At 35.3% G+C, this 14,660-nt stretch overlaps 1 protein-coding gene across 3 annotated transcripts in view; it reads left to right on the forward strand.

Annotated features, from left to right (window-relative positions):
• The window catches only part of atl (atlastin GTPase), a 315,725-nt gene that overhangs the window by 282,876 nt on the left and 18,189 nt on the right, over window positions 1–14,660 (forward strand). For all 3 annotated transcript variants that reach the window (XM_090400775.1, XM_090400777.1, XM_090400776.1), the window contains exon 13: window positions 8,581–8,795. In XM_090400775.1, the coding sequence (XP_090256901.1) occupies window positions 8,581–8,795 (215 nt within the window). The remainder of the gene's footprint in view (window positions 1–8,580; window positions 8,796–14,660) is intronic.

Here is a 14,660-nt window from a genome sequence, read left to right on the forward strand (position 1 = left end):
TTTTAAAAGTTAAGAATGTGTATTATTTGACAAATTTTGTACCTTAAGCAAATGCCAATGGATCTAGATACTTTGTTTGGAACTCAATCCTATTAACAGTAAAGCTGCCTACAGCAATACACGTGTAATGAATATTGCAAGTCATGCTCGTGATGTGTAGATTGTCTGCCAGACGTATTGGTAGTGCTGCACTTCACACAAAATTAATATCTCGGCCACCAGAGTACTATTTGGCACTTGTGAGTGATGGTATGATAGCTGATTTGATATGTGAGCATATCCAATGAATGAGAATGGCAGAAGATATAAAAGATTATTACCTGACCTGGGAGCGCTCTCTTGTTCCTGACTTTCGTCTGAGATGTGTTGTCCCAGATGAATCGCTGATGTTTGTAGCTTGGAGTCCTAGGCTTGAGTCATCGTGCTCTAAGATACAAAGTTGATACTTCTGAAATTGTACTTGACCGAACACTAAGTCCGAGTAGGTGATGCCTGAGAAGCGTTCCGAGAAATCCAAGGACATGCAGCTTAATAATCCAGAAATCTGTAGTGATAAAAGGCCATGCTGACTACGAGGAAGCACTCATGCAACGTATCCTGAAATTGCTGTGTATGCCAGAACTAAAGAGACTGTCGAGGGACACTCGTTTTTCTTCTGAGGAATCACCCTAGATGATTAAAGTAATCCACAACCGAGATGTTCCGTAAGTCGTCTGAATGCAGTAAGAGAATTTTGATTCCATTTTGTGACTATATTAACTGTGGGAATGAATAGTGATTTTTGCAGACTATTATGAAAGGAAGTCGAGGCATCAATTTGTTCCTAAAGAACGTGTCTAGAACCAGAGGACATTAGATGAAAAATTAATTATCTTGTGGAAATGAGAGATTATGTTTTCCATAAGGGATGTTGTGTCTAATCTTGAGGTATAATATGTTCCTAGAAAATTCGTTTTAAAAGGGTAATTAAGAAAGGATTGTTCCTTGTGAATGTGTTATGCTAGTGGGATATTAGTTCTGAATTAAATGTATTATATTAAGAAGTTTATGTATATGAATATCCTGCAAAATATTAAGTGCCTTTAAGAGTTTTGTATTACAGAGTATAGAAGTTCGAATTAATGTGCTGGGTTTAAATTGAACAATAGACATACGAAGTATGTAGTGTATACAATAAGTTTTGTCTTATGATAAGTCTTCTTACGTAAAGCCAAAAGAACGTTATAGTTTCTGAGTGAAGTAGAAGATTATATCCTAATCATATAATTGTGCTGGGAGATCGAATTGGGGTTTCATATTGTCTTTTTATGTGCAACTTAGAATTGAGAGGTGAAATAGAATTGATTCTAATATTATTGTGACTGTATAACTTTATCTGAGAAGAAAGTAAATTGAATGAGTTATTTTATTTTCAGTATAGATAATATTTTGTATTGTGTTTATTTAGAATAATAAAGGTTTTTTTTATATTGTGTAAATTCATGTGCTTGCCTGATTTCACCTCACTGTACCATTCATTAAACTAATTGGATCTTTGCGGGAAAACCAAAAGTAAAGAGAGTGACTAATTAACCACGGCCACTTCTGTGTAAGAGAAACTTATGGAGAAAATTAGAGGATTCTTTGCTTAAGGAAGTTGAGTGTTATTGTGCTTATTAATTAATTTTTCCTTGAAGTTATATTTAATATCATCTAGACATAGAGTGGTGCAGGGTAAAAATAAATATTCTCTATGTTGATAAGGGAATGAACTGATTAATGAGAACCTGTAGAATAATACAGATAATATGATGTACTTTCTACTAATGTCTGTTAGGCACAATTCCACTTGAAAAGGTAGTGACTGCAACTTATCTTAATGTTAGCAATATGGCTAGAGTAAAAATACCAGTTGAGATACAACAAGACTTCCCCAAGAAATTAATATCGGTTACCTTTAGAAAATAACAATTAGACAGGTAAGAGACCTATCAGACCCAAGCTACGGTCACAACAATATATATAGAGGAATCTAGTGCAAATTGCTGAAAACCTTCCATATAAAAGTTAGCAGCAGGAGATAACAAACCATGGCTGTACCTTCATTTTGTAGGTAAAAATTATTTTCCACATGAAGCAGCCAGAATGTTCTACTTGGGCAAAGAGGGCTGTAATATTAGACAGAAATTTGTTCTGCTAGAGAAAAATTGTGTCACTGATTGGGACATTTGTGAAAAGCACAGAAACATCAAAACTGACTAATAAATCATCTTTGCTAAGCATTGTTTGTTTATGAAGTGCTTTTTTTATAATGAGGGAGGATTGCCTACCCAACTCTGTGGTACTGTTTGTCTTCTGCTTTACAGACTTCGGACAGTTAATTAAAGCTAAATAATCATTGTCAGGCATCCTGGCAGGAAGCACTTAAAAATAAATTGCATGAGATTAAGCCTGAAACTAAGCATTGGCAGCCATCTATATAGAAACAGGATAGATGAAGTTGTTCTTGCTAGGCTCTGCCTAAGTCTTAGTCATCTTACACATTCTTATCTACAGGTGACCCACATTTGTATTGCACACTGAAACGTTCGTCTTATGTCATCCTCTGGTAGTGTCAGCACTTTACTTGAAAAATGCAATTTTTAATAATCTCTTGAGCCATTTATCATGATATCCTTCATGCAGTTTGTCTGAATCTGACAGACATTGTCAGATTCAGACAAATTGCATGAACATTATATATATGTTATAAAAAAATAATTTTTACAGATGCATCTGAACATAAATGCCTTTTATAGGTATATATGGTATTGTTTGTTGATTTTAAATTTGCTCCCTTGTACATAAAATGTTATTTACTTATGTATCTGTTTGTTGTTTATATTACCATGCATGCTGTTGTAACCTTTGTAAGTAATGGCAGGGTATGACTTTTGCTATCCTTGTACCAATAAATCCCAAACCCACTAACAAACCAACTAGTCTAACAGGTTTATTTCCTGTTTACTGTTAGATATGGGGAGAGTGTTTGGTTGCTGCAGACTGACTAGACTTGACCATATTATAGTGGCCTGAACAAAGAATACCATAAATATTCTAAATTTCTGAGGTTTAGTGTAGACATTACCATCATGTCTACATCCATCTTGGCTGTTGCAAGAAGAAGGTCTCTTCAGCTGTCTACAAAAAATCAACATCCTACATTCTTGTATTAAGTTCACACCAGAAAAAGAATTGTCAAAAGGAATTTTCTTTCTAGATGTACACATCTACCTTAAACAAGGTGAATCTTCCACTTTTGCCTATGAAAATCGACTTTTACGGGTTGCTATTTCATGATACATCAGCCCACCATCCATCTCAAAAATATGGCATGATAAGACCCCTATACACAAGATTTTGTTTTTCTGAAGAATCTCTTAAATAAGAACTGCAAACTATCAAGCAAACAACAGCCCTAGTAAATGGTTATAATCCACGAATAAAATAATTAGTGAACAATCTCCAATATAGCAGCTCAGACAAGAATCACACAGGAATCCTATACCATATATTAAATGCATCTCTGAATGGGTGGCAAAAATTATGAAAAAATATGAACTCATCACTTCCTGTATACCCATCAACCAGATTCATAACCTGGTACCTTGCATATACAAAGTGCCATGTTCATAAAAGTTGTCTTACTATGAACAAATGGGAGGATCTATCAACACATGTATCTTGGAACATCAGGACCACATCTAGCTTATCAGACCTCACAAATCTGGCCTGACACAACATGGGATTAAAAACACTAGCCAAAGGATCCCCTTGGGGAAAACACCAAGCTGTTACTTAGATCCATATATAAACATGACTTGTACATATATATATATATATATATATATATATATATATATATATATATATATATATATATATATATATATACATATATACAGTCATACCCCGACTTATGCGAATCCGGAGTTACGTGGTTTCTTACATGTACGTATTCCAGCCCCACTTCACGCCTCACCACTAGTCGTATCTTTCAGGCGCCAGCCGCATTCGCCAGTGTCACACATGCTGTGAACAAGCATTGACGTGTTTCGCGCAGTCTCCATTCATACACGATTTTTATAGTCTACAAACCTTGCTATTGTTTAATTTTATGTTCTTGATAAAAATTTTATCACATAAAAAATAATAATGTCGTCCAAAAGAAGCAAGTCTGATTCTTCTACAGCTAGCAAGAAAAGAAAAACGTTGACTTTGAAAACAAAATTCAACATTATTAAGGATTTTGAAGGTGGAATGAAAATTTGTAAGCTAGCAAAGAAGTTCGATCTACAGGAATCCACAGTAAGAACAATCATAAAAGAAAGGCTTACAGATTTTGGAGAACATACATTCTAACAAGGAACGAATTGTAGCCACAAGGCAAGGAATAAAAAAATCATTAGCTTGCTATGAAGAAATTTTGTGTGACAAGAAAAAGACATTATGCCGTTAGACAAATCTATTAGATTTTATGAAGCCATCGACATCGAAAGAACTTTCTTTTTTTTATGTACGAAAAACTACAATTATGATTATATTTCTTAAAAAATATAGGTGTTTTTGTAAACCTTGGGTCCCAATTGTATGTTTGTATGTATAAATTACATGCAAAATTATACCCCGACTTACGCGAATTCGACTTATACGTTTTTTGTTGGTCCCACCTACTGCGTAACTTAGGGGTTTTACTGTGTATATATATATATATATATATTTTTTTTTTTTTTTTTTTTTTTTTTTTTTTTTTTCATCCCAATAGTTTTAACCTGTGAACATGCACTGTACTGTTTCTTTATTCAAATACCTTATTGTTGTTCACTGTTCACACTGATGATGTCTTACCATAAGATGAAATATCTGTATAATAAATTAATTTTTACTCTGCTACATGTGTGATTCTGTAGTTATTATTCTTATAACTATTGATTCTTCATTTTCTCTTGCATCAAACCACTCATCGTTGTGCTGCTTAAATTTGCATAAATATTCTGTTCTTCATGCAAGCATGTTATATGCAACATTCTTAGCACTAACTCTGAAAATAGCTAAGGAATTTGACTAAAAAATTAAGCTTTTTAAAAATATAGTTTCATATAACCTTTCTGGTTTAGTATTTTTAGTATGCCTTTGACTTAAATGTGTACAAATTGCATATGTTCTCTGGGGGGGGGGGGGGGAAATGATATTCTAGTATAGTGTGCGTGCACACACACACACACATACACAAATTATTACAATTTGTGAAGAATCAGAAGTTCTTAAGGTTAAAAGTATATTCCTTACACCATGGATGTGGATACCTCAACTCACAAAGCAGTTGCAAATATGCTATTTGCAATTTCTACTAAATTACTGTAAAATAATGTGCATTTTAAATGCTTTAATATATATTATTATTTAAGATAAAAGTACCTGTTTATAGAAGTGGGATTACTGTCCAAAAGATGTCTGCTTTTGAACCTTGCTTGAAGTCCCCTCCACCTCCCTTTTTTCTTGGGGAGAAGGACAATGATTGTCAATTTAATGTGGCATAATTTAAGGCAATGCACTTTCAGATGAAAAGATTACATATTTTATATCATATTGATGGTTCTGGATTATGGGATATAAGTGACATGAAAGAATTTTTTACGGTATATGACAAGTAGGAAAGAACAGGTCACCACTGAAACTTGTCTTAAAATGTGGTTAGTCAGGTTGTGTGTGTGGACCAGATTTTTTGCTTAAAGGATTGCCAGAGGTGGTTGTTTAGTGCCCAAATGGTGAACGAGTTTAAGGAGAGGTATGATAGGTATTATGTGAATAATGGGTATGATAGGTATTATGTGAATTTGCAAAAAGTTGCTAGAACTGTCTTCCAGAGAATTTTAATATGATGATTCATTATATTCTTAGTTGTATATGGAAATATGTCTAACACTGATTTGGCTCTTTATATTTACACTAGTCTGGCTCTCATTGATGAGACCTTAATAAAGGTCAAATCAGATGTTAGTCAGTCATCCTTCCCATAATGCCTGGCAGTATACACATCCAAAGGGAGTATGCTTTGCATTATTTGATACTGTTACAATTTAATGTGAAGTCATCTGCCTCCATATACAAGTAACCTGGTCATGAAGATACTGTATGTGCAAATTCTTATTTGCTCATGGTAGGGTAAAATATATAACTTAGAATATAATTTCTTGCAAAGTATAATTTACCTTACTTATTTCACTTAAGTACTCAGAGACATTCTGTTGCTGTAGGGGCATTAATTGAACTGGCCTTTATTGAAAACCTGCATTAAAAACTCAGTAATCAAAATCTATGCAAAATATCTCCTAAACAGGTGCAAAAATTTAAAAGTACAGTTTTTTTTTTGTTATAATATTGTGTTATTACAATGTACATACATTATTGTTGCCTCTTTATCAGCTGTCTCAAATAAAATGGATTTAAAAAATGTAACTCCAGTATGAAAAAATTTGTAACTGTAGATTAAAGAATTTTATGTATATAGTTCTTTAGAATTATGGCCTAAGCAACTAAGTCTATGAGGCTAATATGTTATATTAATTGCACCAGTTCTTCTCACTGTTTTATAGAAAGCACAACACAAGCTTCCAGTAGGAGAAATCTTTCTATTGCTGGCTAACTCACCTTCAGTTTGAAAAGGCCTTGTAAAGGTTCTTTACATCCCAGATGGAATTTGTGTGTGTATGTTTAGTTTTTGTTGAAAAAATTCTAATTAATCGCACTTCAAAAACTGGCAAGTTAAGCACAACTTCTACTACAGAACTATATCTTTCTTAAAATAGTCCTTTCTTCTCCCCTCCAAAGGTGCAGTGTTCAAGGTGCTATCAAAATGAAACCGGACTGTGCTGAATACTCAGCGACATATTGAGTTACAGTCTCATGCCACCAGGTGTCAGTGGCGTAGACATTGTCGAGTCAGCCTGCCATGTGGCGTTGAGCTGTATGCAGTGAAACTTGTGTAACACACATTATTCTTATCACGTGTTTGTGCCGTTCTTCAATTTCACCGAAACCCCAAAATTAGAACAAAGGGCGTAAAATTTTGTGTAAAACTGGAGAAATTTGTCACAAAACCCTTGATTTCTTTGTAAGGCATATGAAAATGAAGCCATGAGCCGAACTCAGTGTTTTGTGACGCGTGTTTTCAGAAGGACAGAATCACCTTGGAGGACGATGAGAAGCCAGGACAACAGTCCACCAGCACAACCCACGACGATGTCAAAAAAATTCGACGGGTCATTCATGCAGATCAACACATCACCATTCAGGAAGTTGCTAACAGAGTCCGGATTTTGTATGGAGCAGCTCAAGCAATCATCATGAAAGATTTGAACATGCATCATGTCACTGCCAGGTTCGTTTTCTATCTCTTGACTTCTGACCAGAAGGAGCACCATGTGAAAGCCTGTCAAGATCTTTGTCAAATGGCCATTGGTGACCCAACCTTCGGCACGCTCAAGGGTCATCACAGTGGAAACAGTGGAAGAGTCCACATTCCCCAGGACCAAAGAAGGCAAAGTAAGTCAAGAATGCAACAAAGAGCATGTTGTTTATCTTTTTTGCCATTAAGGGGATTATGCCCTGAAAAGTTGTCCCAGACCGATCAATGCAGAATTTTGCTGCGATGTTTTATGGTGATTGAGAGAGCACATTCATCGCAAAAGACCAGAACTGTGGCAAAGCTGCAACTGGTCCTCCACCATGATAACACTCCCTTCTGCAATGCTTTAACAATATGAGAGTTTTTGGCAGCCAGTAGCATGGTGGTCATCGCATATGTTCCCCTTACTCATCAGATTTAGCCCCTTGTGACTTCTTTTTGTTTTCCAAAAATGAAATTGAAGCTGAAGGGGCCAATGGTTCAACACCATTAAGAAGATCTAAGTGAATCGCAAGCAGTGCTTGATACATTTCAGCAAAAAGACTTACAGGAAGCATTACAGCGTGGCGAAAGCGATGTGATCTCTGCATGAACTTGGAAAGGGACTACTTTGAAGGGGGTTGAGTCTAAATTTAAATTAGGTAGGTTATAAAGATTTTATTAGCCTAGTCCAGTTTCTTTTTGATAGCACCTAAAAATTCAATAATCTACAATAATGTACGTGCCAGACTTCACTGTATATAATCATAAATTACCTCATAAAAATATATTAAACTTATTTTCTATTATTTTAAAGTAAAACTAATACTTTTCTTTTTACTAGCATGATAAGACTTGCAACTTAAATGAATGCTAAGTTACTTACCTATTGTTAAGTCCCTTGGCATTCATTGCAACATTACTTGAGTGTATGAAAATAACTAATTACAAATATCCAGCTTTTAATTGCAGCACTTGTCACTCAACATGGTCTCTTCATTACTTCCTGTGCACTGCTTTTTTAACATGCACGCACAACTTTCCTTTCCATGTATATACACATTTTGTTTGTTCGGTGTTATTAATATGCAAATGTTTCATGGCTGGGGTAATTTTTGTGTTTGTATTGTGTGTTTTTATTTTTAGTAAATTGTTCCTTATTTTTATTTCTTTAGGAAATAGATGCATTATTTGAAAACTACAAAAAGCACAATGAGGGGAAAAATATATTTGCAGCAGCTCGAACTCCAGCCACTTTGTTTGCCCTTGTTATCCTTACATATATTGCATCTGGCCTCTTTGGACTGTTGGGTATTTATTCTATGTCCAATTTCTGCAACTTGATGATGGGAATGGCTCTACTTACCCTTTGTCTTTGGGCATACATCAGGTAAATATACATAGCAATAAATATTTTAGCATTACACTAGATTTTGTTACAGCCTTATTCCTAAATGTACTTTGAAATGTGTTCATGTGCAAATATTTGATTCATTTTAAAATAAGTCAAATATACAAATCTTTCTAAATATCTTACTTCTAACTGTACATAGATGAAAAGTAACATAAGTCAGGACAAAGCTTTTTGGATGTGAGGAGGCTATAGATGTTTGTGTCAGGAAAGGCTAGTGGTAATATGCTAGTCCAAGAACAGAAGGCAGCTGAGGTTCTTCTTTCTTGTGAAAAAAAGAGGATGTGTTTTGGTTAAAGCTGTAAAGTTATTCTCACTCCGCTGAATCAGACCAAGATTTCTGTCAATTTAAGACATTGGTTTGGAGAACCTCCTGAAACTTGGAATGTTACAGCATTGGAAGATTTGTGAAATAAAGAAGAGGAATGCACTTTACTGTTATCACTAAAACTGCAGATAAGATTGGAAGCCAGTAAGAGATTTAGCAGGCAGGCAGAATACATAAAGAACTGACCACTGCTGTTTGTAGGAAAAATCTGAAGTAAGGAGGCCATTCATTATGTCACATAATAAGCAACTAGAGAAGAAACTAACCACCCATTTGCAAGGAGGGGAAGGTGTCATCTTATAATGGTAGTTTGCTAAGTGAGTCCCCTTTGTGTCTGACCTCATCACATCAGATGTCTTGGAAATGCAAAAAGTGATCATGCCAGATCGTTTCCACTAGTGAAATACATATATTCTTATGATTATATGGTTGAGTATCAAAAACTTCTCTGATTGACATAATTTCATGTATTTTCATTTTTGCAGTGTGTGGTATGACTTATTTTTTTTCATGCATTCAGCAAAAAGTATAATTTTTTTTTTTTTTTTTTTTTTTTTTCATTTCTATGTTTATAGCATATAATAGCACTTTGGAAAGTTAATAACATCTGTCTAAATATGCAAATAATCCAGTTATGTGGTGGGAAGCTCATTGATCAGAATGTTAAATCTGCAATCTAGGTTAATCCCACAATTTGGACACCATAAACATTACTTTATATTATGCTCCTCAAAAGTAACAGAAAGGTCCCGTGTTTATATATAGCTCTGACACTTTACATTTCTACACATCCTTTTGTAGTTGCAGCATGAATGCCAACAACAATCCAAGCAGATACATCACTAACTTGGTGGGTCATCTTCTTCTTTAGCTAATGTTCACCATCTCATATCAAACCTTTGTTTGGCAACCTTTCCTTCTGTTAGTGTTCACCCTGCTTAATTTTTTCCATCTCCATTTACATGTTTTACAGTATACTTCACAGTACCTTCTGCTCCAGTCTTCTCTCCAGTTCTGTTATTTTTAATCGTATCCCTTTTTGTAATGTGGAGCATTCTCTTCCAAGCCTCTTTGGACCACACACCTGTCTTCCTGTTTTTTTAGTTGTCATCCATGTCTTGCTTCCATAGGTAATCACTAGAATCATGAACATTTTAAATAGCCTTCTTTTTAAATACACAGCAAATCTAACAAATGATCTTTATACAGCCAAAACACTGCTTCCTTGTGTGATTCTCCAATTTATTTCTTTATTTTGTTTTTCCTTAAAGCCAGCTAATTTCCTAGGTAAATATAGTCATCCATAATTTCAACAGGATTATCTACTAATTTTAGTTCAATTTGATCTGAATTTGTCATTGATTTGGTTTTAGTTATGTTAATTTTTAAACTCTTGTATATGCTTTCTTACAAGAGTTTAAGGAAATGCTAAATCAAGGAGATTTAGCATTTCCTGAACTTTAGTTTTTGCTAACAGAACGATGTCATCTGCAAAATATAAATAATTGAGATTTCTTCCATTAATATTAATTCCATAATTTTCCATGAGACATCCCTAAAGACATTCTTCTAATGCAACAGAAAATAATTTGGGTGATAAATCTCCTTGCATCACTCCTCTCTCAATGGCAAATTCCTTTACTTGATGTTCTAACTTTATACTGGCCGAGAAAAGACACTAGTCCACTTAGGACTGAGTATATCAGAACTCAGTCCTAAGTGAACTAGTGTTTTTTCTCTGTGTTGTGCAGTTCACACAAGTCAGACTGTCATATGTCCTTTTGGAAGCTGTGCTGAGATGAATGTTGACGGCATTACCTGTACAAAACATGACATTTCTCCATCTTGCAGCATCTGTCTACCTGCAATTGTTTAATACACATTGAGCAACCCACTCTGATTTCTTGCCTATCTATGCTGAGTTCAAGATCTGAACTTCTGTTTCAGCTGTGATGCTGTTTCCTAGTATTACTATCTCCAACCAGATCCCACTTGATTGCAGTAATTACACAGCAGAGTTGCATGCCATTCAGCTTGCATCGGCATATAAAAGAAAACCACTACTGAAAGTGTGTGATTTATACACACTCATGTTCTTTACAGGCTATCTCATCACTCGTGTATAATCCACACATCCGGGCTTTGTGAAATTTTACAACTGTTGTACAAAATGAAGACCCTTAATTTTGATATTCAGTTGTGCTGGATTCCCAGTCCACCACCACTGTTAGACTTCTCATCTCCTCTACCTTCTTCAAAGTTTCCCCACCAAATATATACTTTGCATCTCGTGTTACTTACCAAATTTCAAAACCTTGTGTTATGCAACATCGAACTGACATTGGAATTATGAGAAATGAGACTAGCTGCTATATCAGTCCATATTTTTTTTTTGATGTACAGTTTCACAGCATCATATACAGGCTGAAGACAGTTTAATATCAAAGCTGATTGCCTAGTGGTGGTCATAATAACAGGAAGCACTGCCAAACAAATTGCATGGGATTAAACCTGAAATTAAGCATTTCAGCTTAATTTCAAAAGAAGAGAGTTAATTGTTCTTGCTAGGCTCTGCATAGGTCATTCATCTTACATAATCTTATTTACTGAGCCACCTTTGTGAAAAAAAAGCAATGCATGTCTTGCCATTTGTCATATCCTGGTGTTTAACTTTTTACGAAGAATTAATTTACACAGACACATTTGATTTATAAATTCTATTTATATGTGATACTGCATTACTTAACTTACCCTTTGTAACAGAAAGTAACAATTTTTTGTACATACATATTATTTACTATTTTGTCTCTTTATCACTGTTATACCTTGTGTACTGCTGTGACCTTTGATATAGTGCAGTGTGATCTTTGCTATTCTTGCATCAATAAACCATAAATCCACCAACCAGTCTACCACTACCACTGTTAGACTTCTCATCTCCTCTACCTCCTTCAAAGTTTCCCCACCAAGTATATACTTTGCATCTTGTGTTACTTACCAAATTTCAAAACCTTGCGCTTTGCAACATCGAACTGATAGTTCCTCTTACCTGCCCATTCATGCAATCTGTTTAAGTTCTGTAAGGCCACATTATGCTTGACTCTTCATTGTTCTCCCCAATTTTATATCATCTGCAAACAGTTGCATATCACCATTTAAGCCAGTCCCAATATCATTGATCTACAGATTGAACAGCAATGGCCCTAATACAGATCCTTGCAGCATGCCATTATTGACTTTCCTCTGCACCCCCGTATACATCTTTTATGATACCTGTCTGACAGCCAGTCACTAATCTGGCTCACTAGTCTGTTATCCAATTCCATCTGTTTCAGTTTGTTCAACAGCCTGTCATGGGGCAGTATTTTGTCACCTTCTTATAGTAGATAAATAAATTGGTAAAACATGATCTCCCTTTAACAAACCCATGCTAACAATCATAGAGAATATTGCTGTTAACAACAATTTCTGTATCCTAGTTCTCACTAATCTTTCTAATAACTAATCTCATTTAACTACAACTCTGGATATATAGATTGGCCTATAATTTGTACCCACAGCCTTATTACAACTTTTGTGTAGTAATAATTTTACCTTCTTTCTGCTCTTTTGGGACCTGTGCTGCTGTAAGATGTACGAGGGTGGTCTGAAAATTTCTCGATCCTAACAATGAAAAAACGAATTTATAATTTCAAAATTATTTTTATTTTTCAACATAATCTCCCGTAAGACTAATACATTTATTCCAGCGATGCTCCAGTGCCATTATCCCATCCTGTGTGGTGGTTCTCAGTAAGTTCTGCAAAATACCTCTCTACAGCTGCAATCACTCTTGATTCGAAGAAAAACGAAGAAGAGTGCCCATTAACTTTATGAACTTCGGATGAATTTCTTTTGGCATTAAATCTTCTTTTACATGGAATTTTATAACTGCACGATACTCAATTTTATCCATATCAAGGGATACAGACAACACTTTTGCTTCAGACAGCTGTATAAAACAAACTACTTGATAGAATGACATGCAATTTCACATGGATGCTTATGACAGATGTACCAACTTAGGGGAAAAAAAAAAAATTGCCGATATTGTTGCGTCTATGGTCAAGGCCTAGAACTTTTCAGACTACCCTCGTATGTATATATACGGTATATAAAGTTATTCCCATTTAAAGATATTATGCATTACATAAATTGCATATCCTTCAGTATCTGATGGCATACTGATAATCATGTGCCAAAGATAAACTTGGGAAGCCATAAAGAGAGACCTAGAAAAAGTTTCCCCTGCTGGTGACTAGAAATGAATCTGTCTTTCTTTGGTCATCCTAGTGCTATGGAAGCAGTGTAGCCATGTGAAAATAGCAAATATGCTACACCATTGAATTAGAAACCATTATGCAGATATACATAAATCACTTGCACAGCTTATATGCAAAATACTTGGTCATGTGTCGTGTTCTAGGCAACTAATATACATATTGACAATTACTGACCAGAATGCTTCTGGTCAGTAATCGTCAATAGTGCTGATCACAATAGGAAAAACCAAGGATCTTTCATGGTTCGATAAAGGGCTTTTTGAGGGTACCCATCTAGCTGGTGCCACAATTTTGAAAACGGCATGGCTGACTGGTTTCTCAAAAGGTGAGATGTTCCAGGTGTTTAATCAGTGGAAAAATAGCCCAAGTTGCTTGTCTAAGAGGTGTGACTGTGGTCCTAAGACAATCTATCAGGAACAAGATTATCGTCATCCTAGAAGGTTTGTACTACATAGAACTTCCTGTGTGGAGCAGTTGACCAAAGCATTTAATGAAAACTGTTCTTGACCCATATCTCAGCAAACAAGGAATTGAGGAGGAGGAACGATATTGGCAGTCTCATGCCTGTGAAGAAACACTGATTTCTACAAAGATCCAGAAAGTTTGTGTACAGTATTTGACAAGTCATGGTAAACATTGTTCTGTACTGAATCACAGTACAGATCCTGTGATATTGCTACATTGTTGCCAATCAAGTCCATCCTGCAATGTTGTCCCTTTTATCCAGCAGGTGCAAGAATTGTTCAGCAGTGGTTCAACTATTGAACAAGCATAATGGTGAATTCCACCAGAAAGCCTGGATCTGAACCCCATTGTATGGGACATGTTTGAAAAACAGATCCGCAAGCATAGTCCTCTTCCATCAAATCTGAGCCAGGTAAAGGATTGTTCTGGTAAACACCTGTTTACCGGAACAGTACTTGTTGTAGATGCAATCCAACACCTTGTGGAATCTATGCCAAACTGCATATGTGACCTCATTTGAGCTAAAGGTGATCCAACACAGTATTAAATAAGTTTGTAATTCAGTGGCCAATATGTGCATTTTCACAGGGTTACACAGGCACCCTCACTGCATCTTTAGTAATATATATATACTGCCTGAATATAATAGTTCTCTCGTGCATAGCTTTGGTTTCAATGGAAAGTACATGGTACAGTTTATTAAATTTGCCAGCTCAATATGCAAACAGA

Source organism: Typopeltis vanoorti, chromosome 11, assembly GCF_054136105.1.
Source record: "Typopeltis vanoorti isolate ZY-2024b chromosome 11, IOZ_Tvanoo_1.0, whole genome shotgun sequence".
Lineage (NCBI taxonomy): Eukaryota > Metazoa > Arthropoda > Arachnida > Uropygi > Thelyphonidae > Typopeltis > Typopeltis vanoorti.